We start from the raw sequence: 27,320 nt of genomic DNA, 5'->3' as shown, positions 1-27,320 counted from the left end.
TATTTACAAGACATGGCCCAGTATCTTTTCCTGTAATTAAAAAATATATATATTTAAAACTGTCCTCCAGAAGTTTCTTACCGGACTAGGACGGAAGGAATGTCTTCGAAGATTAATCGAGAACTGAGAAAGGCCTGCAGCCTGCTTGAGATTCCCGTGGGGTTGTCTGTTAGTGAAGGGAGGTGAAGGAATTCAAAGTGTCACTCCCTTGGCCTAACCAGGGGCGGGATAGGACGGTTCCCACTGCCGGGAAGGTGTCTCAAGAGGCAGGTTTGCGGTGACAAAGGCCAAGGGCCGCGCCGAGGGCGGAGCCGCCGCGGCCTGTGAGCAGGAACCGGGCTCGCCGACCTCGGGGCGGAGCGCGGCCCGCGCGCAAGAGCCGGACCGCGGGCACCGCCCACAGTGCTCCCGGGCCCGGCCGAGCTAGGCGGCGCGGCTTCCGCGCCATGGGACGGTTGCTGACTCTGAGCTTGCTGGGGATAGCGCTGGCGCTCCTGGGCGAGAGGCTCCTGGCGCTCAGGTAGGTGGGGGCCTCTCGGGTCCCCAGGCTCAGGGTGGCAGAGGCTGCGCGCGAGCGGGGACCCCGGAGCCAGCGGCCACGTAGGACCTCTGCATCGCTCTGCTCCTCGGCCGGCGGAGCTCCTCCACCCCAACCCCCAGGCGCCACCAAAACCCGGCACAGTTTGGGCTGAATCGCGAGACTTCATAGCGAGTTTGTAAGCTTTTGCTGCGCACCCAGGTCTTTCTTACCTAAGTTGACAAGCGAGTACTTTGCGATTTACCCAGGGGCGAACCTAGTGCTTTAACTTGAAAACAAAACTATTACTCATTCACTGAAACTTTAATTATAAAGATTTATTTCAGGTCATTGGTGCTGCTTCTCTTTGTTGCCCGAACCAGCCTCCGTCTTTAATAAAGTTGTTTTCCGTCTCTTTCCTGCAGAGTTTGAGAAACTCTTCCTCTGCTCTCTAATCTTGGCACGGTTGATCAAAGATACTTGAGATATTCAGCTATTGTTCTTACATCACTTCCTTATTTATCTCTTCGTCTGGGAACACCGAAGCCAGAATGCCAAACAGGACACGCCTAGTCTATCTCATGTTTTAGTTATAAGGAAAAAACGTGGGTGATCAGACGTCATAGTCTCTAAATTATCAGCTCAAATTATGTTAAGCCTCACGTGAAAGAATTCCAGAATGTTGAGCACCTTCTCTGTACGCTGTGCACTCTTAGCCTCCTGTAATAGAGTAAGGCACCGTCCTTACCTTTAAAGAGTTTACCCTATTAAAGGGAAAGAGAGAAATAAATCAAATAGATAAATTAGGATGTTCAGGACAGGTACAAACCAACCCCTGTTGGCTTAAGGAGGAGAAGTTACAACGCCTGAAGGTGGAGTTCAGGAGGAAGAGACATCTGACACTAGCCTTAAGGGATGGGTGAAACACAAGTGGGGAAGAAGGAGGCAGTCCCAGATGGAGAGTGCCGCGTGAAGAAAGGGAATGGCGGGGGAAGTTTAGATTTGAGCGGAGCATAAAGTTAAGGGATGAGAACAGTAGGAGTAGGGTTTTGAGATGGTTAAACCTACGTTGAAAAATTGGGGCCTGCATAGATAGGCCAAGGGGAACTAGCAATGTTTGTTGTATGTGTTTTATTTTTTTAAACAGGAACCTGTTTAAACCATCTAAAGCATAACCAGTTGGGCTGTGTAGAGATGACCTGGGAGGCTGGATTGGAGTAGAGCAGTGGTTCTCAGTCCTGGCTGAGCCTTAGGGATCTACTGGAGACCTGCTGTCTGGGCTGCACCCCCAGCAGTTCCAATTCTGTTGCTCTGGGTGGGGCCCAGGCATGAGTATTTTTTATTTTAAAAAATTCTCCTGATAATTCTAACATGCAGTTAGAGTTGACAAGTACCAGAATAGAGAGCAAATAGACTTGGGGAAACTAGTTAAAGTCTTGCAGTAGTTTGGCCCAAACTCTGGAACCCCAGGGATGAGGGGTAAGGCCAAGGTGATACTACAGTTTCCAGCTCTGCTGTCTTAGCTGCAGCTTCATCTGCTCATAAAGGGATGCCAGGAGGAGGAACAGTGTCTATGCAACAGGAAGCATCAGAGTTGGAGGAGGAACATTTACTGGTAAGAAATGGACATGTTGAGCTTAATTTTCACATTATATAAATGACCATCCTGCTCTGCAGAACGTTATTGAGTTGGGTGATTTTGTATGATCTGTCCAGCTCTTGGTTTCAAAGGCAGGACCACTAAAGTTCTCAAGCTCATTAAATTATCCGTAAACTTCAAACTACCAGTGTTTCCATAAGTTGAAGTTTTCTCAATTAGTCAACTTTTTCTTCTTACTAACCTTAAGGTTTTAAATTTAAATCCCTTTAAATGATAAATGTAGATGCAAACCTAAGAAAAAGTAAATAAAGCTTATTTAATTTACATAGAACACACCTGCTAGATGATTTAAATTTGAATGTATCTTTTCTTTATAAAGACTTGACTATAATAAACTTTATTGAGCAGTGACTTCATAGGGTTGTAACCTCATTGGACAGTTGAGGCCTTATAGTGGCTGATGTGAGAATGTTGGGGTGAATGATGGGTGGCTAGATCTAGCAAATAAAAATGTAGGACACCCAGTTAAATTTGTATGTCAGATAAACAACAAATCATTTTTTAGTATATGCCTATCCCATGCAATATTTGGGATGTAATTAGACTAAAATACTATTCGTTATTTATCTGAAATTCAAATTTAACTGGGCATCTTGCATTTTATCTGGCAACCCTATGAGCGCAGAGCATCAAGTGCCTGCTACTTACAAAGTTCGGTGGAGTGCTTAAATGCATAACATTTCTCCTTTCAGACCCTTAGAGTATTTTGAAAAGCAGCATGTTCCCACCTCCACATAAAGAAAGGCTCTTCAAAAACAGGTTTTTGGTTTGTTTTTTTCTCTCATCTGCTGCCTTCTATTTCATTATTCTATTTTTAGAGATGGCACTTTGGCACTCAGGTTATTTCTCTCCCCCAGGGTGCCCACTTAAATTTCAACTTGGATTTCAGGTAAACAATGAATGATTTTTAGTATAAGTATGTCCTGCATGGATAAATGGAATCAAGGTTGTCTCCTTCCTTCTGAACTATAACTGGCTAAGGTTCCCAGGGGAGGATGGCATGTCATACCCAACTTTTCCACTCCTCCCTCATGGAGCAGTAAAGGAAAAAGTAGAAATACAAACATGTCCCCAGGCCAGTGCTCCCTGTTGCAAAGCACACACCCTTGAATGAATCATGAGACTTGAGTATATCAGAGACCTATGCCTGAGCAGGAACTCCAAATACAAGCGTCTGAACTTTTTGCTTGTTGCTTGACACCTTTTATGACAGCTCCACCAAGAAGCTAGCTATCCAGTCAGCTTTTGAACACTTCTGAAGGGGCAGACTTGTTTCCAGCCACCATCCTCCTTATTTATTGTATGACTACTGTGTGCTGGTCTTTGTGTTGAAAGTGTCAGCAGTTCATTATATTAAACTAAAACTTACCTTTACTGACATTTGGAAAGAAAGCCCTTTTACCTTCCTGCCTTCTTCCAGTTTTCATATATGTCTTCCTTCCTATATTATACATAATATTAACTGAGGCTTGGAGAGGCTGCCTAGTTAGTTCAGAAGTTAGTGCCAAACCTGTGCTCTAAGCCAGGTCTTCTGATTCCAAATACAGTTTGTCCCAGCTCCACCATGGCCTCCTCTCTTCTCTGCCATTGGAGCAAACTTTCCCCAGCTTTACAAGCCTAAGCACACATTCTTAATTAAGTAAGAGCGTTACAGGGGACCAAGGGGTGAATTTCAAGGGGTTTTACAAGTCTGTTTGTGAAAGATAAAGCCCCAGTTTGTCTGAATTTAAGTCTGTACGTAAAAGATAAAGCCCCATCAGTGGTTTGTAGGTTCAAAGGCAGTGAGATATGGAACAGACCTGGTAGTAACACTGTGTTCCCAGTTTGCTCAAAGTATATTGGCACACCAGACTGGTGCATCCTTACTGCTACCACACGATGAGGCAAGATAATCAGTAACCGCCCGTGACCCATTCCACTTTGGATGGGTAATGCCTTTTCCTGAGTGAAGGAAATAGAGATTCATTTCATGGTAATGACTGTTGGTTAAGGGTTCATGCTTTGTAGCCAGGTTGCCTGAATTCTCCACTATTTACATGAGACCTTGGCTTTTATTTCACCTTTCTGTGCCTCAGTGTCCTAATCTGTAGGATGGGTATAATAGTACTATATGCTCCATATAGGAGCTGTAAAAAATAAATGAGTTCATTCTTGTAAAGTGCTAGAACAATGTCAGACATGTAGTAAGTGCTCAATAAAGTTACCTATGATGACAATGACGTTGGAGCAGGGGTTCTTAGACTTTTTTGTGCCATAGATCCCTTTGGTAGTCTGGTGAAGCCTTGACTCCTTCTCAGCAAGCATCATGTTTCTAAATGCATAAAATAAAATACATAGGATTACAAACCAAACTGAAATACTATCTAAGTTAATACTAATTTAAATACTTAAATTCTATTGCCAAACTATTTAAAAGATCTAATGTACTAATGTAATAACATGGCCTTCTTTATTAAAGCCTTAAGTAGATCTAGAAGTAGTTGAATACCTAACAGTAGATACTGTGAAGCAGAGATGAGTATAAATGGTATTTTGAGATCTCTACAACAACTAAAATGTGATGAAACAATGTAATTTCTGTTAGTGACAGAGTCACAGGTACTGCTAGTAGAAAGCTCAGTGGTTTGTTGCCTACACTCATCATCAAAAGAAATACTCAGTTTCAGTCAGAGGTTTAACTAAAGATGTGTTTTTTCCCCCCCATCAGAATTCAGAAACCCCTGAATTTTACCCATGGACTCTTTGAGGGTTACTGGACCCCAGATTAAGAATCATGATGTACCTGTTTCTGATGGGGGTCATTGGAGGAATGATTACTGGCTCAGTTGAAGGAAGGCAGTATGCATTCTTTCCTGTATTATACCTATCATATACTCGTAACTAAAAGGAAAATAACCAAGTTCTAATGAAAAGGAAAAGGAAAGTGAGAAAAACAAAAGGAACCTAGAACAAAGAAAGCAAATAGCTTTCATCTAGAGTGTCCATTTTAATAGACTAGTAGTGGTGGCCTGGAACATTGTGTCTAAGCTGGAGCTGAGTTAAAGAGAAAGAGTGCTGTAATTGATTAGCAATGTCTGCATGACAACAGAGTGGCAACTGCCACGCCATCTCTGATCTAGTACGTTCATAAGCATGCTGTGGACATAAAGTGTTAGGGAGCAAATAGGCTGCTGCAAAAATATGACTTATTTGTGTTTGTATCTCTTATTTATTTATCTGTTTTTGGCATTAATATATGTAGGCTTATTGATCTGCTAGTCCAAAGAGTTTGCATAGCTTTCATTTGTATATTCTCCAAACTTCTTAAATCTGTTCTCATTTAGGAGTGCTTTTAGCTGCAAGTAGCATACATCAAATTAATGGTAGCTTATACGTATTGAAGCTTGCTTTTCTCACTTGATACAAACTCTGTGAGTCATTCATCCTAGAGCTTGTCCATTGAGTCAGTGATCACATCAAGAAATTAGGTTCTGATGTTTTTGTTCTTTGATCCTCCACTGTTGGCTTTGTGTCCTCATACTTGTGTTAAGGATGCTGACTGACTGCTGTAGTCCCAAGTACCACATATATGGTCAAATCATGAAGAATGGAGGAGTGTTGCCAGTTAGCTCTCTTCCTATGTCTGCCTTTTCTACCAGTAATAAATTTATCTTTCCCAAAAGGCTGGGTCATATGATTACCCCTAAAGTACAAAGGGGGCTGGAAGCAAATATTTGGCTTGCCTGCTTCTGCAGTGAGAAAGAGCAAGGAAGAAAGGTGTGTGAATGGCTTTAGGTTTGTTAGCTAATAGGGTCTGCCACTCTGGAGTACAGAAGTCCACTAATGAGTAGGGAACTGATAGTTCTGCCAGGCAAAAAGCCTAGCAGTTTTCTACTGAAAGTCTTTGAAAGTCTTGATGGGCCACAAAGGATGGAAGCAAAATCCTCTCTCTTTAATCATAAAGGAAACACAAGAAAAAATGACTTGATTAACTAGTAACAGTCCTTGTGTTACTCTTCAGTTTTAATAGCGGGCAGTCTGCATATCTAGAGATGATATTGTACAAATGAACTAGCTGATGAAGATCGCCCTGTTAACAGAGTGTAATCATCAGTCATTGATGCAAACCTAAGTTGACTCTGAAAAATACCCCACACCAAAGTGTCCAAACACATATGAATTTTATTTTATCCATAGAATTTTTTGAGAAAGTTAGATGGTAATCAACATTACCCCATCTTTGTTTAGTCAAATGGGCATAAAAGTAAGTTGTATAAAATCGACACCCAAACCAGCACATGATACAGAAACTTGATGAAACTTCAGCTGTGACCTACTGGCTTAAATTTACATCTGTTTCGGGAATCACACAATGTCAATAAACCTTGGAGGTCATTTAGTCTCATCCTTATTTTTATACATAAAGAAGACTAAGGCCTGCAGAGATTAATTGACCTGCCGAAGGTCATGCAGTCTTGCTGCTATGACAGAAACGTGGTCTCTTCTCCCCTTTCTGAGAAAAATACAACAGCAGATTAGAGCCTCTGGGTGGAACTTCCTGGCTGGGTGCTGAACTTCAGGGAAGTCATTTTTCTCATCTCTAAAATAGGGATAATGGTACCTACTTCTTCGGATTGTTTTAAGAATTAAATGAATTCATTCAGGTAAATCACATAGAACAGTGGTAGGCTCAATACATGTTCTCCCTTCTTAGTATTTATTTCCTTTTACCACCCATGATTATCAGCAGCATCCTCCTCACTAGTGTTACTGCTACAACTTATGTTAGGCTAAGTGTACTTGTTCTCGCCTTTAAATCACTGCTGGGACTCGTAGACTTGAGATTTTTTTGTATTTTTTTTTACTGCTTTATTTAAATTTTTTATATGTTATTTGCTTTATTTTTTCTATTACATTAATATATTTTATATCTTTTTTTTTTTTTTTTTTTTGCGGTACGCGGGCCTCTGACTGTTGTGGCCTCTCCCGTTGCGGAGCACAGGCTCCGGACGCGCAGGCTCAGCGGCCATGGCTCACGGGCCCAGCCGCTCCGCAGCATGTGGGATCTTCCCGGACCGGGGCACGAACCCGTGTTCCCTGCATCGGCAGGTGGACTCTCAACCACTGCGCCACCAGGGAAGCCCTATATCTTTATTTTATTCATTTATTTTTATTTTATTGCTTTATTGCTATGTTGTTTCAAGAAGTTTAACAGTATTTGAGTTATATGATTCCAAATACATACTGACTAACAGTTTAATTGGAAACTTTCATATGTATATGGATATATATATATATATATATGAATTGCCAAAATATATAGTTGCCACCACCTGTTGGTAATTCTGGGTTGTCCAGGCCTCGGCTTCTTCCATCTCGCCAAGAAACCAGTAGCCTTCCCCATATTCGGTGTCTAGAAGTCCGAAGCTGGCAAGGATATGAATAGGAGAGAGACAACTGGCAAATGGTCATGTCTCTTAAACGTGTGGTACCTGTGAACCACTTTGAAACATGTAAGCTACTCTGCAGGCACGCTTGTCATTCTTTGTGGATGTGGAGAACAGAAAGAGAAGGTGAGCCAGTGAGAGGAGGGAAAGCCTTCAAACAATAGAGCCCAGATGTGTTTGCCCACCCTGCTTGGTGGCCCTGTACTCCAGGGTGGGAAGGAAGAGGGAAGATGCTTTATTAGAATTCAACATTTTCTCATTATTCCTTCACTTCCGTTTTTATGAAATTACAACAGCAAGTAGTTTGGCTACAGTAGTTGGTGCTCTTCAACCTTTTCACCCCAATAAACAGTCATGGGGATGGGACTTTCTCCACTTGTTTCTTAATAACTATTTATGAGGTGTCTTCTGTGAGCCAGGCTCTGAACAATGCCATTTTCTCTCGGCCTGCTTTCAGTCACTGTGTCATTTTGCAGAGGGTCTGGGCATTTTATAGCCCCTCTGGGTCCTCAGAAGGAAGACAGGGCTTCTGGTTCTACATCTGAAGCTCTTCCCACAACACAAGAGCTGTGAGAAATGGGACCTGGTGCCGTGTTTACATTTGCATAGGAACTTGCATTCCAAGTTGTATTTGTTGAATTATTGGCTTCCTTTTACGACCCATGTTCACATATAGAACTTTGTGATTTGCATTTTTATTTTAACTTCATTTCTGGTGCTATTTTATGTTCCTACCCTTGTTTTCTGTCTTCTCTTTTATCTGCTTTAGATTTATGCTGTGTTTTATGTATTGCTCTAAGCCTCTTTAAACCCTTTCTGCTACAAAGCAGGGAATATGTAAACAGATAGATTTTTTTTTTAACAGGAATCGACTTAAAGCCTCCCGAGAAGTAGAATCTGTAGACCTTCCAAACTGCCACCTGATTAAAGGAATCGGTAAGTCTGAGAAAATGCTTGTTACACAGCTTACATTCCTTGGCCCACAACACTAGAAAACTCATTAACGGTATTTTGGCACATAATTACTGTTTATCAGAGGAAAAGTCCCATTAAATCAGCAAAAACCTTTTCAGTCAATCTCTTTTGATCTCATGCACCCTGTATTTCTTCTTCTCTCTTACTCTCACTGTGATTTATTAAAATTATTTGTACAATCCTATGTTTTAGACTTCTTGCTTGCTTAGTGACTTTGCTGAACTCGTTTTGTCATCTGTGTTCTGTATTTTGTCAAGTCTGTATTTTTGTCAGGTCTGGATTATGTGTGGCCACTGAATTCTGTGTACCATTAGCCCAGGAATCAGCTGGTGAAGGTAAGTCAGAAGGAAGAGAAGTTATAAAACAGAAAGTAAAAATCTCCCAACAGGGCTTCCCTGGTGGCGCAGTGGTTGAGAGTCCGCCTGCCGATGCAGGGGACACAGGTTCGTGCCCCGGTCCGGGAAGATCCCACATGCCATGGAGCGGCTGGGTCCGTGAGCCACGGCCGCTGAGCCTGCACGTCCGGAGCCTGTGCTCCGCAACGGGAGAGGCTATAACAGTGAGAGGCCCGCGTACCACACACACACAAAAAAATCTCCCAACATAATCTCCACCCATGAAAAAGAATGAAATAATGCCATTTACAGCAACATGGATGGACCTAGAGATTATCATACTAAGTGAAGTAAGCCAGACAGAGAAAGACAAATATCATATGATATCACTTCTATGTGGAATCTAAAAAAATTATACAAGTGAACTTATGTACAAAACAGAAATAGACTCACAGATATAGAAAACAAACTTATGGTTACCAAAGGGGAAAGGGAGGGAGGGATAAATTAGGAGTTTGGGATTAACATATACACACTACTATATATAAAATAGATAGGGGCTTCCCTGGTGGCGCAGTGGTTAAGAATACGCCTGCCAATGCAGGGTACACGGGTTAGAGCCCTGGTCCAGGAAGATCCCACGTGCCGCGGAACAACTAAGCCCATGCGTCACAACAGTTGAGCCTGCAAGCCACAACTACTGAAGCCCGCACATCTAGAGCCTGTGCTCTGCAATAAGAGAAGCCATGACAATGAGAAGCCTGCACACCATAATGAAGAGTAGCCCCAACTCGCCACATCTAGAGAAAGCCCGTGCGCAGCAATGAAGACCCAATACAGCCCAAAATAAATTAATTAGTTAAAATAAACTTTTAAAAAATAAACAACAAGTTCCTACTGTATAGCACAGGGAACTATAGTCAATATTTTGTAATAACTTATAATGGAAAAGAATCTGGAAAAGAACACATATATAACTGAATCACTATGCTGTACACCTGAAACTAACACAACATTGTCAACTATACTTCAATAAAATATAAATAAATAAATAAAAATCTCTACCTCCCACAAAAATAACCTCAGAGATAGAGTTTCTGTTTTATCCTTTCTGGTATTTCCAGTGCAAATGCAAACAAATATATGCATATACATTTATATCTATGGTTTTCACAAATGGCATCTTAGTATAAGATTATATTCTGTAACTTGCTTTATTCTGAACATAGTGTGAACAGATTTCCACATCAGCACATGTAGATCTACCTCATTCTTTTTAATATTTGCACGTACCATGATTATTTACCTAGTTCCTTAATGCACATTTGAGTGGGTATAGTTTTTTGCAACTACAAGCAAGTCAGTGAACTTCATTGTACATATAGCTCTTCCGTTTGTTTATCTGAAGGATAAATCTTTAATAGCGGGATTATTGTTCAGTTAGCACATATGTTTAAAGTTTTGATGGTCTTTGCTAAATTGCTCTCGCGTTGGCAACGCTAATAAACTCAATACCCCATGTTTATAACCACATTCACTCCAGACAGGATTCATTATGCTCTTTTATCAAAAACAAAGTAGTGAGCCTTTTCTGGATCACACAAAGAAGGCTTCCATTTCATGGAAACTATGTGTTTTCAGAGAAGCCTTTTCTACTTCAGAGCTTCTTTCTGCGCACTGCGCCTCCTGTACACATCTGTTTCCTCTGTGCTCTTGTCCCCTTTTCCCATTGCTACTTCTGTACTTTTTCCCAGTCCTATCTCCCTTCACAAGACTCCTTGACTTCTTTCTCCTGGGGTTTCCCCTCTTTGTTTATTGCCCAAACACTTAGCAGGAGGATACAAACTCAGTGTCAAATACCAGATTGTCCAGATTGGAAAGGTCTGTGCTGGATAATGCAGAGCATCGTAGAATTAAGGTTGTCTGGAGTCCCAAAAAAACCCAGCAACTGCATCCTGCCTTCTGGCCGCAATCACGAAGAGCCGCCTTGGAACTGGTCACTAAGCAGAAGCCAGATGGCGTCTGGGAGGGACATTGTACAGGTTGGGAGGCTGAGTCAGTGATCTCGCAGGTTACTTTTGCTACTGAGTTAATAAATGTCAAATTATTAAACAGCCCTTGGCCCTGTGAAGTCCACCTTCTGCGAATTCAAGTCTCAGAGTAGACAATAGGGCACAGCCAGACACATTACTGGACAAACTGCCAAGTGTATTGCTGCTACAACTCACTGGAATGGAGGGCACCTCAGAGAAAAACAAGTCCAACAACATTTGTATTCTGAACAGGCGTCTGTCTGTGTTTGTGACCTTTATGTTGTGATGTGTGTGAGCTGCTGTCTGGAATTGGGAAGAATGAGGAAATATGTCACCTATGGCCCCTCTTGTGAAGTGTTTAATGCCTCTGAGGCACTTCAAAAGGCAACAGAGCGAAGACGATGAGTGATTAGAAGCACATTTGGGATACATTTTTAGATCTCATTAGAACTGTGCTTTTTCTCTCCCCCTTCTTTGCTTCTGCTCTGTGGTTAGCATACACTATATGAACATTCGTTGAATGCTATGTCAGCGATGCATAATGGTTAATAATAGCTTGTGGTTATATGTTTTTAACAACAGTTGCTTATTCAGTGGTCTTTGACTACAAAGGAAAACAGGGCATACTTTCCCATAGGCAAAAGCAGTGTCTCCTGGTAGGCAGCAGGAGTAGAGGGGTTCTCTTTTTTAGTTTCCACTTTGGAAACAGTAGCAGCCATGCAGTTGAGGCCAACTAATCCCTCCAAGAGGTAAGGGGACAGGTACATCCCCTGTCCCCCGAGTCCCCATCAAGACAAACACACACACACACACACACACACACACACACATAAAATAAGGCTACATTCACCATGACTAGAAATGAACTCTTTGCAATTCTTAGGTGCTTTATAAATATCATATCATCTCATGTCTTTCTGTTTTAATAAGTAATAATCACTACCACATATCATACAGGATGTCTGCCTTCAGGGGGTCAGAAAGTAAGCTCACTATTTATTCTATTTTTTTGTATTCCTTTCCAATGTATCTAACAGACAGAAACTAACATTTGGTATAATATCGACATCTAAATAATAAAAATTATAATTAAAGAGCTATTTAACTCTATTTGAGGCTTAAAAGTTTAAAACATTTTAAAATGTCTTTGAAAATGCTGGCATTCAGAGTCCTGGACTAAAACAAAATTTTGAATGGATTATTTCTCTTGAGTTAATAAATGATTTTATACACTTGGCAGTCAAGATCTTTATAATAACTGATGCTTGAGAGTTTTTTTTTTAAAAAGCATTAAAGTTTATAGCCCTTGTTGTCAAGTACTTTACAATCTACCTATGAAAAGGAAAACAGAAAAACCCACTATGTGAGATATAGACATATTTTTTCTTTTTATAGCAGATAAGGACCTAAGGCTCAGAGAGGTTAAATAACTTTTGCAATTTTTTTCCCAATATAGTATTTTCTCCCAGAGTGATTAATACACACATCTGATTAATGAACCAAAAACGTGGAAAATAATAGGCTACATTACATTTTGGATACTCTGTTGGGTATGGCAACGGCTGATTTGCTGTTATAAAGTTACAATAAGTAACTTAGAGAAGAGAGAAATTGGTTCTCTTTTATGTGACAGTCCAAAGATAAGCAAATGACCTAGGGTGATTAGATGATTCTACTCCATGTGGTCATTCTGGAACAAAGGCTGATGAAGCAACACAGCTATCTTCAACATACTGCTTCCATCTTGGTACAAGACTAGAGCTCCAGTTGTTGCCATTTCCCAGCAGGAAGGGGTAGAAAGAAAATTTACATGGATATTTTTATTTTATTTTACCCAGTAGTTGCAAGTAGTTTACCTTGTACTCTCATGTCCATTAACCTGAACTCAGATGAATGGCCACCTCTATCAGCAAGAAGGGGTAGAAAATGTCTGTAGCTATGTGGCCGTGTACCTGTAGCTGAAAAAAAAAGAAGGGGAGTATGGATATTGGGGAGCAGTTGGCCATCTCTGACACAGATAGATAATTGCTAAAGGATTAAGAAGGGATCAAAATCAGATATGCTAAGTTAGAAGACTTTCCAGAGAAAGAGTGTTTGAAAGAAAAGTACAGGATATGAATTGATGAAGATCTTGGTGAAAGGCATGGAAGCAAACATTTTGGGGGAGAAGCCAACATATGTAACTGACCACAGTTGGATTTACAAAGTAAAGTGTCTTCAGAGAGGAACCAGGGGATGGTTCTGACAGAGAAATTTCATTAAATGCTAGGTTGTGTTTTTTCTATGCACTTTTAAGTCAGAACAAAAGACTTGAATCCCAGCTTCCCAGTTTGTGACCTTGAACAATTTACTTAACCTTTCAACGGCTCCATATTCTCTAGTCTAAAATTAGAGATAATAATATTGCTTCTTAGAGTTACAAAAATTATACGAATTAACATATGTAAAGTACTTATAAGGAGCCTGGTTCTTGGTAAACACTTAATATATGTTAGTAGTTATTACTGTTACTACTCACACTACTACTATTTCTATTATTGAATTAGAGGAGAAAAAATTAGGTGTTATGAGATGATAAAAGCCTACTGTCATAACGGCTATAGAAATAAAGATTGGGGAGTAGATCTGGAAAATATTCTAAAGAAAGCTACAGATATGACTTTTTTTCCTTGGAATTAGGCAATGGGATTAAACAGAAAGAAGCAGCAATGTGGTTGACATGAATATATCTTTTAAAAAACATTGTTCTTTTCTTGCTTATTAAAAGAATATGATTATTTGTAGAAATTTTTAAAACAAAGAAAAGTATAAAGAAGAAAATGAAAATCACTCATAATCCCACCACCCAAAAAAACATTGTTATTTTTTTTCTACATATCTTTTCTTTGTCTATGTGTGTAAGCATGCGCACGTTGAAGTTAAATTGTCTTAAATGATTTTTCAGGAACAACAAATTTTAATTAACTGAGCTCCTACTCAATGGATCTAGAAGGCAGAACTTAGACTAGAATTCTGTGTGCAGGTGTGTGTGTGTGTTCGTGTGTTTGTGTATGTATACATGGTGAAGCGTTCCTTGGTCCTTGCTCTTTATCAGTTGAGAAACACCATGGCACTAGAATCTAGAGGTTTTTAACTTTGGGGAGTATCACAGACCCTTTTTTTGAATCTGCTGAAAGCCAAGAACCTTGTTCACAGAAAATGTTCTTATCTGTACATACACAAGACACTTTGCATTGCATAGAATTTCAGAGGGTTCATAAACTCTTTGAAACCCATGTGTGGTTACTTAGGGATCCACAGACCTCAGGTTAAGAACTCAAGCATACAATACTTAAACTTTTATCTCTCTTCTTTCTGAGAAGCAAGCATATGGGTCATCTTTATGAAGTGAAGTTTTGGGCTTTTTTTTTTTTTTTTTTTTTTTTTTTGCTTTTCTCCACTATGATGGAGCCAGCAACACTGGAGGCGGCCAGCCAAATGCAAACTCAGGAATCAAAGTCCATATAGCTGGATAGATGCTGTTTGTTTTTGACAACCTAGAAATAATCGTGGAGAAATCCTTTGGAGAGGGCTTAAAGTGGAAGGTTGGATTTTGTGGACTCAGAGCATGTGTCATGATTTGGCTTAATCTAAGCCATTTTTATTCCTCTTTTCTTGTGTTTGGGTCTATTATCTGTCTGTGGAATTTACACAGTGAGACCACTGGCAAGGTCTCATGTCTAATTATTTGCTGTGCTGTGTGGAGTGTACTGCAGACAATCGATAAACAATCAATAGTAATTGTAGCCTGTTTCAGAGACACTGTTAGAAGTTTCACCTGCCTTAGGTGCATGGTATTTTTCATTAATCGTCTTTTGCTAGTTTTTTTCCTGTAATTTAAAGCCTAAATTTAAAGATTAAACAGAAAGCTTTCTTTGCTTATGAGAACAAGCAGGCATTGTTTTTTAAAGAGGGACTGTATAATCCCAGGTGTTTTATCTCTGTTAATGAGAGAAAGTCTGTGTTTGCTTCCGATTGAGTGAGCCGAGAAAGGGACAAGAATATTTGCATGGTTAAATGAAGATGAGCCCTTCATTCTGAAAGTAATATTCCCCTGATGTCAATTACTTTTGTACAGACATCTGGATGTTTATCATAAGAGTGTACGGATGTCAACTTTTTCGGTATTATAGCTGGAAATGTGGTGATTACTTGACTTTGATTTGAGTAGACATAAAATCTCTAACATTTAAAGTCAGAAGTTCACTGCAGGAAAGGATTTAGACTGACGTTTATTAAAGAGAGTGGTTCCTTGGAAGTAAAAATCGGAACCATTCCGAAAGATACAGATACTGATAAAGTAAACAAAGCTCTACCTAACAAGTCACAGAATTCGAACATGACATTTATCTATTTCTTGAACTTAACAGAAGCCGGCTCTGAAGATATTGACATACTTCCCAATGGTCTGGCTTTCTTTAGCGTGGTAAGTATCTTCCTTCCCCAGTCTCAGTGGAGGAGGTACAAGGGAGTTTGATGAGGCCTTCAGAGCAGTAACTTGTTTTTAAAGTTCCTCAGTTTCAAAAACAAAAAGACAGGTCAAACAGGATCTTGGAAATTTTCCTCCAGCTCCTCTGAATGTAGGGATGAAAAAGTCTTTGCCAATTGATTTATTGCTCTTTATGTTCCCACTGGCTTGCACTAAAATATTCCAATGCAATCTGTGTTCTAAAAGTTTGTTATTAAAAAGGATATTTGGGGCATTATTGTGGATATTTGATACTACATTATGCTATTTTAAATACAGCATCTACCTTTCCATTAGATATTCAATTTGAAACTAGTATTCTTGCTGTTATTATTTATTTTCAAACAATATACCAACTTTCCTAGACAAAGGCCAATGCTTTTGCTTTCTTTCTTTTTCCCCAAATAGCCTAACGTAAGTGGAATGTCATTGACTGAGCTTATTTATACCTTTCACTTTTGCCTTAATTTTTATAAGCTGAAAAATAACAACCTTTTCAGGCATACATTACAAAGACTTTAAAATTGATTGGCCTGAGTGATGCTAGGCTACACCAATATGCATTCTAATTAGAAAATTGTATATGTGGGCCAAGGAGGAAGTTCTGACCACCTCTCTCTCCTCCCTGGCGTGGGCCAAGGTGAGGGACCTTGGCATCTTCATGGATTCAGTTTTTCTTGAGAAAGAAGTATCCAGCTTTGAAGGCAGCCTGTAGTTATTCTGTTCCCTCTCAGCAGCCATTATTTTCAGGCACTGAGACTCAGGAAAGATGTGAAAAACTTGGAGATGCTTCAGAAGAGAGTCACAACACTAATAAAATAGTTGTCAGACTTATGAGAAAGGTGAGAGAACTCAGCTGAGATGAGAATGAGGGTTAGAACACTCTTCAGGTTCCTGATGGTTTTTATATGAAAGGCTGTGAGTGGCTGGTTATTTACCACAGGGGGAGGAAAGAAATACTGTAGACTTTAGCAGAAACATTGATATTTATATGGATTGGCCAAAAAGTTTGTTCGAGTTTTTATCACATCTTATGGGAAAACCCGAACGAACTTTTTGGCCAGCCTAATATTAAATTTTAAAACTATGGCTTTAAAAGTTTTAGTTAAGGGGCTTCCCTGGTGGCACAGTGGTTGAGAGTCCGCCTGCCGATGCAGGGGGCACAGGTTCATGCCCCGGTCCCGGAGGATCCCACATGCCGCAGAGCGTCTGGGCCCGTGGGCCATGGCCGCTGAGCCTGCGCGTCCGGAGCCTGTGCTCCGCAGCGGGAGAGGCCACAGCAGTGAGAGGCCCGCGTAACGCAAAAAAAAAAAAAAAGTTTTAGTTAATTACCTACACCCAATGAGTAAAATGACATTTCTAGGAGGGCTCTGGGTTTGTGTAGAAGCACATGCTTGCACACATATCTTATATTCTTAGGAAAAAGCACTGAGACTCCTAGTCAACATTATTCATAACTAAAATGCAAATATCCAGAGTAGAGTAGAAGGCAGTTGCTTTTTTTGTTTTTGCAAAGAAGCTGTTTTCAGAGATTTGCATAATCCAGAAGTCACCTATTTCAAGATTTTCTCCCCACAGGAATAAATCTGAATTAGGAGGGGTGAGGTCTCCAAGCACAAGACATCTACAGCCATTTTAGCTGAGAGGCTTAATATAGTCACAGTGATCTTGTAGCCAAGTCAACAGAATTTCTTCTGCTTGTTTTTCTCTTATCCTTCCTTGGTTATATGACTTTTCTTTTCTTTTTTTCAAATTTAGAAACAATCTCATTTTACTGATTTTTTTTTAATTTACTCAGCCTTGTCTCTAATATTTCCCAGAATGCACTCCTTTCTAAATGAATACCTCCTACATGATAGCATTTTATTCTTCCAAGCATTGTAGCCAATTAGCCCATCCTATTCCACAGTTACAGGCTTGAGGGGCATCTCAAAACTAACATCACACTTAATGAGGAATTAGATGACATAGAATAGAAAAAAGATTTAAATGACAGTGTGAATGTACTTAACACTAGTGAACTGTACACTTAAAAATAGTGAAAATGGTAAATTCTCTGTTATGTATATTTTACCACAGGTGGAAATAAAATAAAATTTGAAAAAGAGAAAAAACAGATTAAAATGATAGGGAGTATTACAATAACTCTGGAGAGTTATTACATCCCTGGTAGAGCTTCCTGAGCATTGAAACCCTATCATTTATGGGACATTAATAAAGAATAGAGATTATTAACCACTGAATTGGCACTGCCATGTAGCAATAGCATAATTGCAGTTTATTCTACTTGTTGGGCCTTGAAGTTGTGTAATTTTGATAGATATTTTTTAATTGGAGAAAATTTCTATTAAATACAATTTGTGCATAAAGTGAGATTTTTTGGGTACTCTTTTAAATTTGCATAAAGTATGACTTGAAAGATTTAAAAGAGAAAAGACCTCGATTATTTTAGTGAGGGCTGAAAAAGCATTAAATGAAATTCAACTCTCATTCCTGATTAAAAGCTCCAAAAAAACTAGAAGTAGAAGGAAACCTTCCAGAAACCTACAGCAAATACCATTCTCAGTGGTGCAACATTAACTGCCTTCTCATTAATGTTTAGAAAAGGAAGAAAATGCCCTAAAATACTGTAACCATCAGTAATCTACTAGAGTTCTTAATAACCCAAGAAAACAAGAAAAAGAAATTTGAGGTAGAAAAAAAAGACAAAACTGACGTTATTTTCAGATAGTGTGATTACCTGTTTTTTAAACAGTCTAAGAGATTCACCTAACATACTCTTAGACCTAATAGGAGAGTTGAGTGATAGGGTTGTATTCAAAATGAACATATAAAACTCAATGGCTTTCCCATGCACTAGGAAAAAACAAACAGAAAATGTACTACTACTACTACTACCAGTAATTCATAAGGTTCCATTTGAACAGCAACTTAATTTCCGAAATTTATACAGAAAAATAAATGAGCAGAAATATTTAAGACTATTTTGGAAAGGTAAAGCAATGTGGTGTGGGATGTGAGGACTTGCCATATATATATACATATTGTATCTTATAAATAAAGCTATAGTAATTAAAAAGTGGCATATTATCACAGGATTTAGACACGAGTCCAAACAGACCAAAATGTAAATAGGGATCTAGTACATGATAAAAGCAACATTTGGAAACAGTAGGAAAAGGACAGACTGACTACACGCCAAGCACTGATCCAGGCCTTGGGGTCTAGCAGTGAACAAATGAGACAAAGTCCCACCTCATGTTACAATGGGGAGAGAATGAATGTGTGTCAGATAGTGGCTTATCCCCGCCCTCAACTCTGTGTTATCTCCCAGTCCACCAACCTTCTGGTTACCCTCTGAAGAGACTAAACCCTTGTCTTCTGCCTCAACTCAGAAATATCAGTTATTGTTCAGCTTTCAGCCTCCCAGCTTCCAATTATTATTTTTTTATATTGTTTCCTCTCTGCTCTCTTTGTGTTTGCAGGTTTATGCCACCACCTTTAGCCAAAGTCTCTATCATTTATTTTTAGTTGCCACTTTAGTCTATAAAAATACTTAAGCCTTTATACTTAACTTTTTCCTCTGTTTTAAAAAGGGTCTAAAATGTCCAGGCCTCCACAGTTTTGCACCAGATAAGCCTGGAGGAATACTAATGATGGATCTAAAAGAAGAAAACCCAAGGGCACTGGAATTAAGAATCAGCCGTGGATTTAATTTGGCTTCATTTAATCCACATGGTATCAGCACTTTCATAGACAATGGTAAGAGCTGATGAGCTACCAACATTAAAAAAACTTACAATGGTTTGCAAGTGACTGTGGAAAATCGATTTGGATCATATCTGTAGTAAGAGAACAATTAACTCATGAATTACTTCCGTATTCTTCATACAAATAAGTCCATTATTTGCCTCTTCAGCTGGCAGTAAGTTATACTACATTTAGAAATTTCTAACGGTTAACACCTGGAAGAATGTTTAGATTTCATAACCTTATCAAATATCTATTATCATTACATTGAAAAAGAGCTATATTTGTGAATTAAACTATTAACAGATTATTCATGAATTCTGTATATGGAGTGAGAAACACTCTTTCTTAAAGGTCAGGGGACCAATGATCAGAAATAACACCAGACAGACAGTGATGGGAAAGACGGGGAAGAAGAATGATCTGTTAGGTCGTCTAACAGCTTATACATTCAACCTTTCCTTGCTCGTGGTATTTAAATGTCAGTGTCTGCCCAGAGGTCCTATGGTTATGTCTTGTAAATTAACTCTGTTCTTTCAATTCTTTAGATAACACAGTTTATCTCTTTGTTGTAAACCACCCAGAATTCAAGAATACAGTAGAAATTTTTAAATTTGAGGAGGAAGAGAATTCTCTTTTGCATCTAAAAACAATCAAACATGAGCTTCTTCCAAGGTAATTAGTCCTTCTGTTCATTCTCTGATTTATCTGTAGCATTTTCAAATATTCCCTATGATGGTCCTTTCACCTTTTGTAAGAGCTGAAATACACATATATATATATATATATATATATACACATAAACAAGTACATGTATTTATATGTGTATGTGTGTATACATAGTTTCCTTGCAGAGCAGGGAAAGTCGATATCAGTGTTCTATGTGGGCTCCCTTGAGAAATAAGGAAATGCTGGACTACCGAGGATTTGCTCTTCAGGGACATCTTGAGAGTAGAAGACAAACCTCACCATTTTTCCTTCTGTCACCTCCCATTTCAGATGACTCATCATCCAAATAGTAATAACACCTGTCCTGCCAAGGAAGCGTAGTCTGCTTTATATGGAGTTTGTATGCTCAGTATGGGACTAACAAGAACTGTTTTCACAAGGTAGCTGTGGGCCAATGGTCCTGCAGAATTGGAAGTGGGTCACTGCTATTTCAAGAACATAGAGCTCGTTGATAATGTGACTAAAAAAGAATTATGTGCCCCTCCCCGGCTCAGCTACATCTTTTAAGTTTGAACTTGATGAATATTTTTAATTTCTGTTACTTCCCTATCTAGGACTTCAGTGTGTAACTGCCAACCATTCTCCCAAAAATTCAATTCATAATAAACAGGAGCATGAGTACCATCCAGGCAGCCTTTGCGTTAGGGCGCTGTTTCAGAGAGGGGACCCACCTTCCCTGTAGCTCCGTTTTTCCTTTAACAAAGGAGAAAGCCGCTCTTTCAGACATTTTTGCATAGGGTAATTGGAATTTAAATTTAATAACACCCTTACCTAATTGGTTTTAAAAATGTAATTGTTTTTCGCATATAAATCTCTCACCTGAAGCATTTCACTATGGCAATTTCATCATTCATCTCTCCGCAAGTGTTTATTGAGCGCCTGTTCGTTCTTGGCAGGTCGCCTTTGTGAGTCAGGTAGAAATTGAACAGTCAACCTTAGTTTGACTAATAACTAAGCAAAGGAACTCAGGAAAATCCAGCAACTGAGAATACGGAAGCTACGTAAATGTTATTGACAGCCCAATCAGCTCACCAGCCAATGAGGCTCCACCGAGCTCTCTCCCTTGGACAGCTCTGTCTTTTCGTATTGTTGTTAAACCCTACATTTCTTGCTGTCAAAAAACACACTCTGTTGGCACCAAGTTCTTTTTCGTTTTATAATAACCTGCCATAATTGCTAAATGACCTGTCTTCAAATTACCTGGTACCATAAAAAATTGTTCTCCGGCAAATGATATTATAGTAGATTACATATGACTATAGCCATGTGATTTTAGCTGAGTTTTTCCTGGGAAACCTCTCACCAAAAATTTAAAGCACATATTATGTAAACCTTCTGGAGACTTAATCTTTAATACTGAGACCAACTGGCTTTTTACATTCTCTCACATGTTATTTTTCTCTTCCAGTGTGAATGATATCATAGCTGTTGGACCAGCACATTTCTATGCTACCAATGACCACTATTTCTCTGATCCTTTCTTAAAGTATTTGGAAACATATTTGAACTTACACTGGACAAATGTCGTTTACTACAGTCCAGATGAAGTTAAAGTGGTAGCGGAAGGATTTGATTCAGCAAATGGGATCAATATTTCACCTGATAAAAAGTATGCTCTCTTATAGAAGTATATTCATTTCTTCTCAGTCAAGGTGCTGGGCCAAATTCTTTACTTTGCTTTTTTTTTTTTTCAATGCAGAAATAGCTTACTTGATATTTTTGGTCTATGATAAATATACTATATATAATATTTACAAATATTACTATAATACTACAATATAGAATACATATATGTAATATATTATTAAATAGATAATGTTTTATATAAAATATATATATATGTACTATATATTTACATGTAATATATAAATATATATTTATATACAGTATATAAATTTGGTATATATCCTTGTAGAGTTTAATTTTATAAATGTAAATTTTTATAAAATGGGTTCATATTTATATATACATATTAAAGTATTAGGTAGGTGTTTTCCTTTTAAATAGATATATCATTGTTTTATTGGCTGCATATTATTCCATTTTCAGGATGATTGTAAACTAATTTAACCAATTCTCTATAAATGGATATGTAGGGGGTTTTTTTTTCTGTATAAAAACCATTTTTTATTTCTCATTTACCACTGAAACTTTTCCAAATATTTTTAAGGAAAAACCCCCCAAGGGAGAATTACATACAGCATAGTGGTTAAATCTTCAGATTTTGGAGTCATATAGACCTAGGTTCAGATGCCCACTGGGCACTGGCTAAATGTGGGGCTATGAGCGCCTCCTCTTTGCACATTTGTGCAAGTGTTTCTGTAGAATAAACCCCTCAAAATAGAACTACTCACTTAAAGGGTGCTCCTTTCAAATGTTAACTTTAATAGATACTGCCAAATTGCGCCCCCCAAATTATCTCACTATTTTTATATGTCCAACTGTAACCTATAGGAAGGATATTAAAGTCTTTATTAACTTTCCCTTTTACTACCTTAGCACACTGAACAATTTAAACTACTACAAATATAACATGAAATAAATCTGGCATTCTGTGACAACTAAATGTCTATTTTCATGACAATTTCTTCTTTCTTGTTGATTACAGAAAAATGAATAGAGAATCATTTAATTTAAATTGTCTATAACTGACCCAATCCAACTTCTCCCACCAAATCTGTTTTTCTCCTCAACTCTCATCTTTCAGTTATGACAGTCAAATTTTCCAGTCACCCAAGCTAAAAATAATAACAACAGGGCATCCAGCTTTAACTCCATCTCTCTCACCATTCCTATTCAGCCATTGAGCAGGTCACACTGGTTCTATCTGTGCTTCCGTCCCTGACCCTCACCCCCTCTTCCTTCCCATTGACACCTGCTTGGTTCAGGTTCTCACCCTCTCTGGCTGGAGTATTACACTTTCTTCCCACTTGTTTTCAGTCCACTTCCATTTTTCGCACTGTTGCCAACTTTGTCTTTTATATTCCCCTGCCCTTTCAAGATCTCCAAAAGAGGGACCTCAGTCTGCTTCATCTTTGAATCCTCATACTGAGCACAGCCAGTCACAAAGCACATGGTTAGTAATTGTTGAACTGACCATTTGTTATCATGCCACTCTGTTATTCCAGAAATTCAGTGGACCCCAGTTGCTTATCAAATCAAGGCAGGCTAATGGGTTGGACTTTCTTTAATAAGCTAGTTCCAACCTCCCTCTTCTACTGTTTCCACACTTACTATGCTTTAGACAAGAACTCATTATTTTGCAAAACTGCCTCTCTTATTCTTGCCCCTGTGCCTTTGTTCACGTTTTCTTTTGCCTAAAAGGTGCTTTGTCCTCATATCCTCAAATCCAGTCTCTCTTTCCATGTCCACTGCAGATGCCCCCTTCCTTTGTAAGCCCTTGTGTTTTTTTAGGAGTTAGAGATTTCTTCAGTTTCTAGACCTGAAATATGTCTTATGGTACCAATCATGCTGTATTATTTGTTTAGTATGTCTAAACTATCTGATCACCCCCAACACACTACAAACTTTTCAGGAGAAAAGGCTGTGTCTTCTTCATGTTTATATCTGTCACAATACTGAGTTCATGGCTTTACACACTATAATTGCTCAATAGAACAGTTGCCATGGAACAGGCAATTCAATGAGAAGAATTACCGTGAAGCAGTCCATTAATTCACCCTCCTTAGATATAGCCAGACTGTTCTGAATAGATACTTATTTCTAACTCTTACATTTCTCGATATGTTAATAAATATTTATTAAATATTAAGTATTACTATTCTAATAAAATGTGTTCTGTTTTATACCATATGTTTCTACATGTAAATGATCCCTTGAAATATCAAATTATATTGTAGAATGTAAAAGCTCTTTTTTTGAAACCAAATATTTGTTTTACTGTCCTTTCAATGGCAAATATCACAGACTTTATATTTTAAATGATGTCCTATATTATTTTTCCTTACAAACTTTTTGAAAAATAATTTAACAGTTCCATGATTGTTGTAGTAACACTGAATTGATTTTGAAAGCTTACTTTTTAAATAAAAATTGACCTTTATCAAGCATTCCTTGAGAGCCCATCATTGATTAACTTCTTGGCAGGTTATTAAGACTTATTCGTCATACTGTGTTAATGAAGCTTTATATTAGCCTGGGGCTCTAACCAGTATGTCCTTCCTGCAAAGGTACATCTATGTTGCTGATATATTGGCTCATGAAATTCACGTTTTGGAAAAACACCCTAATATGAATTTAACTCAATTGAAGGTAAAATATTTCTTTCTATATCTAAAGTAGACATTAATCTTGAAATTACATACTTATACTGTAACAATTCCTCACTTAGAACAGAATAGCCAGTGTTACTATTCTGGGTTTTTCACTGCTTCCTCTCTGTAACTGGCCAAGTCTCTTGTTTCCCCACAATCACAAGAACTGACTGATTACATGCAGCAGTGTGTTGGGAGGGATATTTGCATCAGATTTAGAGCCCATTCCATGAAGTACTGACGGCACCTGATGAATTCCAATAAGAATTTTCACAATTGAAAAGACTAATAGATGAATTCTGAAATGAAGATTTATACAAGTTGTCAGTTCTTTCAATAATAAATGAAGGTAGAAATTGGGTTCCACACCATTATTATTTTCTTCCTGCTTGAAAACACATATTTTAGATTGATTAAGAATTTCCTATTTTGCTTTGAATGAATTCCTTGAGCTAACTGATCACTGTGCATCTTTTAAGGGGAAAGGAATTCATTTTTTAGAGAGATTGATTATTGCCCCAGCTTTCTTAATTTTAGGAAAAATGAAAAGTGACTCTAAACCAGTGTATTAAATTTATTTTAAGCAATATTGGTGTTAAAGGGTGGAAGCAGGAGATGGGTGAAACTTCCCCATATGCATAGGGGCAAGAAAGTTTAGCCCTAAATTATTTAATCAAATTTCTCATGGCATTTAGATATTGACATTTTTTCATTTGGAAGGTACTCAAGTTGGATACACTGGTGGATAATTTATCTATTGATCCTTCCTCGGGGGACATCTTGGTAGGCTGTCATCCTAATGGCCAGAAGCTCTTCGTTTATGACCCGAACAATCCTCCCTCATCAGAGGTGTTTATATTTTTTAGTTTTTCAACCTTAATTATTCAAGTCCTTTTAAACTAATAATACAATAAACTTATGTGGTGGTTGGTTTTGTAATTGCTTTAAGCCAATAATTGGCAGAATTTCACATTGTTCAAATACGTTTAGAAAGGTAGTCTTTTGATGTATTAAATTATGGTGGAAACTAGTCAAAAGACCTTTTTATAAAGACATGTGCCCTCCTTGTGTGGTATACTGGCAATTTTTTAAATACCTGGCTTACTGTCAGCTCTCCACATGTCACTACTTTTGTTCGTGCTAAAGCAGTGAGAAAGTAGGCACATTAGTGTGGAAGTATTTCTATTAATGCTCAATTACTATAATAACACTCAATCCTGTGTTGGCATGCAATAACTAGATGGTTTAAGAAAGTACTTTCTTAGAAGGTTTAACAAAGTAATTTAAACATTAAAAAAATTGGTAACTGCTATTTTCAACAGCATGTCCTCTTAATCATTGGGTCTTTGTGGAAGATTATTGGTGACTGAGTGCCTGGGTGGATGGTGGTTCTATATTAATCGTTTGTATCTCCTGAATAGGTTCTCCGCATCCAGAATATTCTATCTGAGAAGCCTACAGTGACTACAGTTTATGCCAACAACGGGTCTGTTCTCCAGGGAAGTTCTGTGGCCTCGGTGTATGATAGGAAGCTGCTTATAGGCACTTTATACCACAGAGCCCTGTATTGTCAACTCTAAATGGTCCTTTTGCTATGCAGGCATGCTATCTTCTCTTAACAATTTTCTATGAATTGCTAATTCTGGGGGAGTTTAACCAGCAACGTTGACCCAGAAATGTATGACATGTATAGTAAATTTATTTCAGTAATGAAAGCCCCCCTTCAGTTCACATAGCACTTTTAACGCAAAAGGAAAGTGAACAGTTTTTAAAATTGCCAAGTAAAGGTGAGAGAAGAGAGCTGCTTTCAGTAAAGTGAATACACTTTGCATAAAATAAGCCTGCTTTCCAACTGCCAGAGCATGAATTCCACCGAAACAGGGTAGATTATATTTCCTTAAAATGTAAGTGACCTCAGCTCCACCAGTGTGACCACTGTGACTCAAAACTACTGATAGGTAACATGTTTTGATGTTTTGTACTTACATCTTTGTTTACTATTAAAGAGTTGGAGTTATATTAAAGACTAACTAAAATCCATGTTTTGTCTGTGCTTAATTCTCAAGGCATATCCTCAGCGGGGGAATGAGAAAGTGGCCACTTCTTTGTGGGGTTACCTTGGGATGTGCAGGCATGGCAATACTAATTTTTCTCAGTTGAAAAACTAAACTATTTGAATAAAATAAAACAAAGAATAACTAAATATGGCAACTGGAATTCTCAATTAATACGGAGTATTCCATCAGCTCTATTTCTTAATGGGAGCCCAACTTGCATACAAAGAGGAGATAACAGGTTGGAGCTGGAAGGTCAATCATGCCACCTTCTTATTGAACACAGCCGTGAACTTCATCAGGTGAGATGAAGTCAGCTATCCAGGCCCACATGGTTAATCCCAGCAATGACAGCATCAGGGTCTGCCTCATAGAGAAGCGTTCTTTCCACTCACTGTACCTCCTGTAAATTCATCTTAAACCCTGAAGAGAGACTTTCACATGTCTCTTTCCATTGTAACTTATTAAAGCACTTCACTTCTCATACGCTCCCCCATCTTTAGCATCATTATAATCAAAATATTTGTCATTTACTTATAAAGTGAAAGACAATGCATTAAAAGTGGTACATTCATTATCTCATTTAATCCTAATTACAGCCCTGAGGGAGCACGTATTGATATTATATCACTGTTAACATTTCACAGATGTTCCAGGTCACACCTGGTAAGGGGTGGCTCTGATCTATTTCTGATGTCAGAGGCTGTACCATTATCCGCTGCATGATGCTTCTGCCATGGAACTAATGAGGATCTCGTTATTTACTCTTCTTCCTAATATATAGTTTATTCTGTTTTTATAGTTATCAACTTAAGTTCTGCTTTTCGATGGATCATTTAAAGACTTAAATGTAAATTGCATAAGTATTCTTAATCTTGGCCCCTGTCCATTTGGCCTGTGTTCTTATTTACATTTTTAACTAGTCTGCTACTAATGTATATTGGATGTATTTCATGCTAAAATCATCATTTTCTCTGTTTGCATTATTCATGGAGAAAACATTAAGTCACAGGTGAATAAAGCAATATTAAATATTATTCATTAGGGATCCAAAACCAAG

The 27,320-nt window shown here is 38.4% G+C and overlaps 1 protein-coding gene across 1 annotated transcript in view; it reads left to right on the top strand.

Annotated features, from left to right (window-relative positions):
• The first annotated feature begins 389 nt into the window (after positions 1–389).
• LOC309827157 (uncharacterized protein) overlaps positions 390–27,320 on the top strand; it is a 69,625-nt gene continuing 42,694 nt past the window's right edge. Inside the window, exons 1-9 of the mRNA XM_082661704.1 lie at positions 390–520; positions 8,469–8,539; positions 15,356–15,411; positions 19,050–19,215; positions 19,752–19,878; positions 21,341–21,541; positions 24,123–24,204; positions 24,927–25,055; positions 25,628–25,783. Coding sequence (XP_082517830.1) covers positions 447–520; positions 8,469–8,539; positions 15,356–15,411; positions 19,050–19,215; positions 19,752–19,878; positions 21,341–21,541; positions 24,123–24,204; positions 24,927–25,055; positions 25,628–25,783 — 1,062 coding nt within the window. The 5' untranslated portion in view covers positions 390–446. The remainder of the gene's footprint in view (positions 521–8,468; positions 8,540–15,355; positions 15,412–19,049; positions 19,216–19,751; positions 19,879–21,340; positions 21,542–24,122; positions 24,205–24,926; positions 25,056–25,627; positions 25,784–27,320) is intronic.

The sequence above is a fragment of the Grampus griseus genome (genome assembly GCF_964374135.1).
Source record: "Grampus griseus genome assembly, chromosome: 9".
In the NCBI taxonomy this organism is placed as follows: domain Eukaryota; kingdom Metazoa; phylum Chordata; class Mammalia; order Artiodactyla; family Delphinidae; genus Grampus; species Grampus griseus.
Note: the sequence above shows the minus strand (reverse complement) of the source record. Positions and strands in the feature narration are given on the sequence as shown.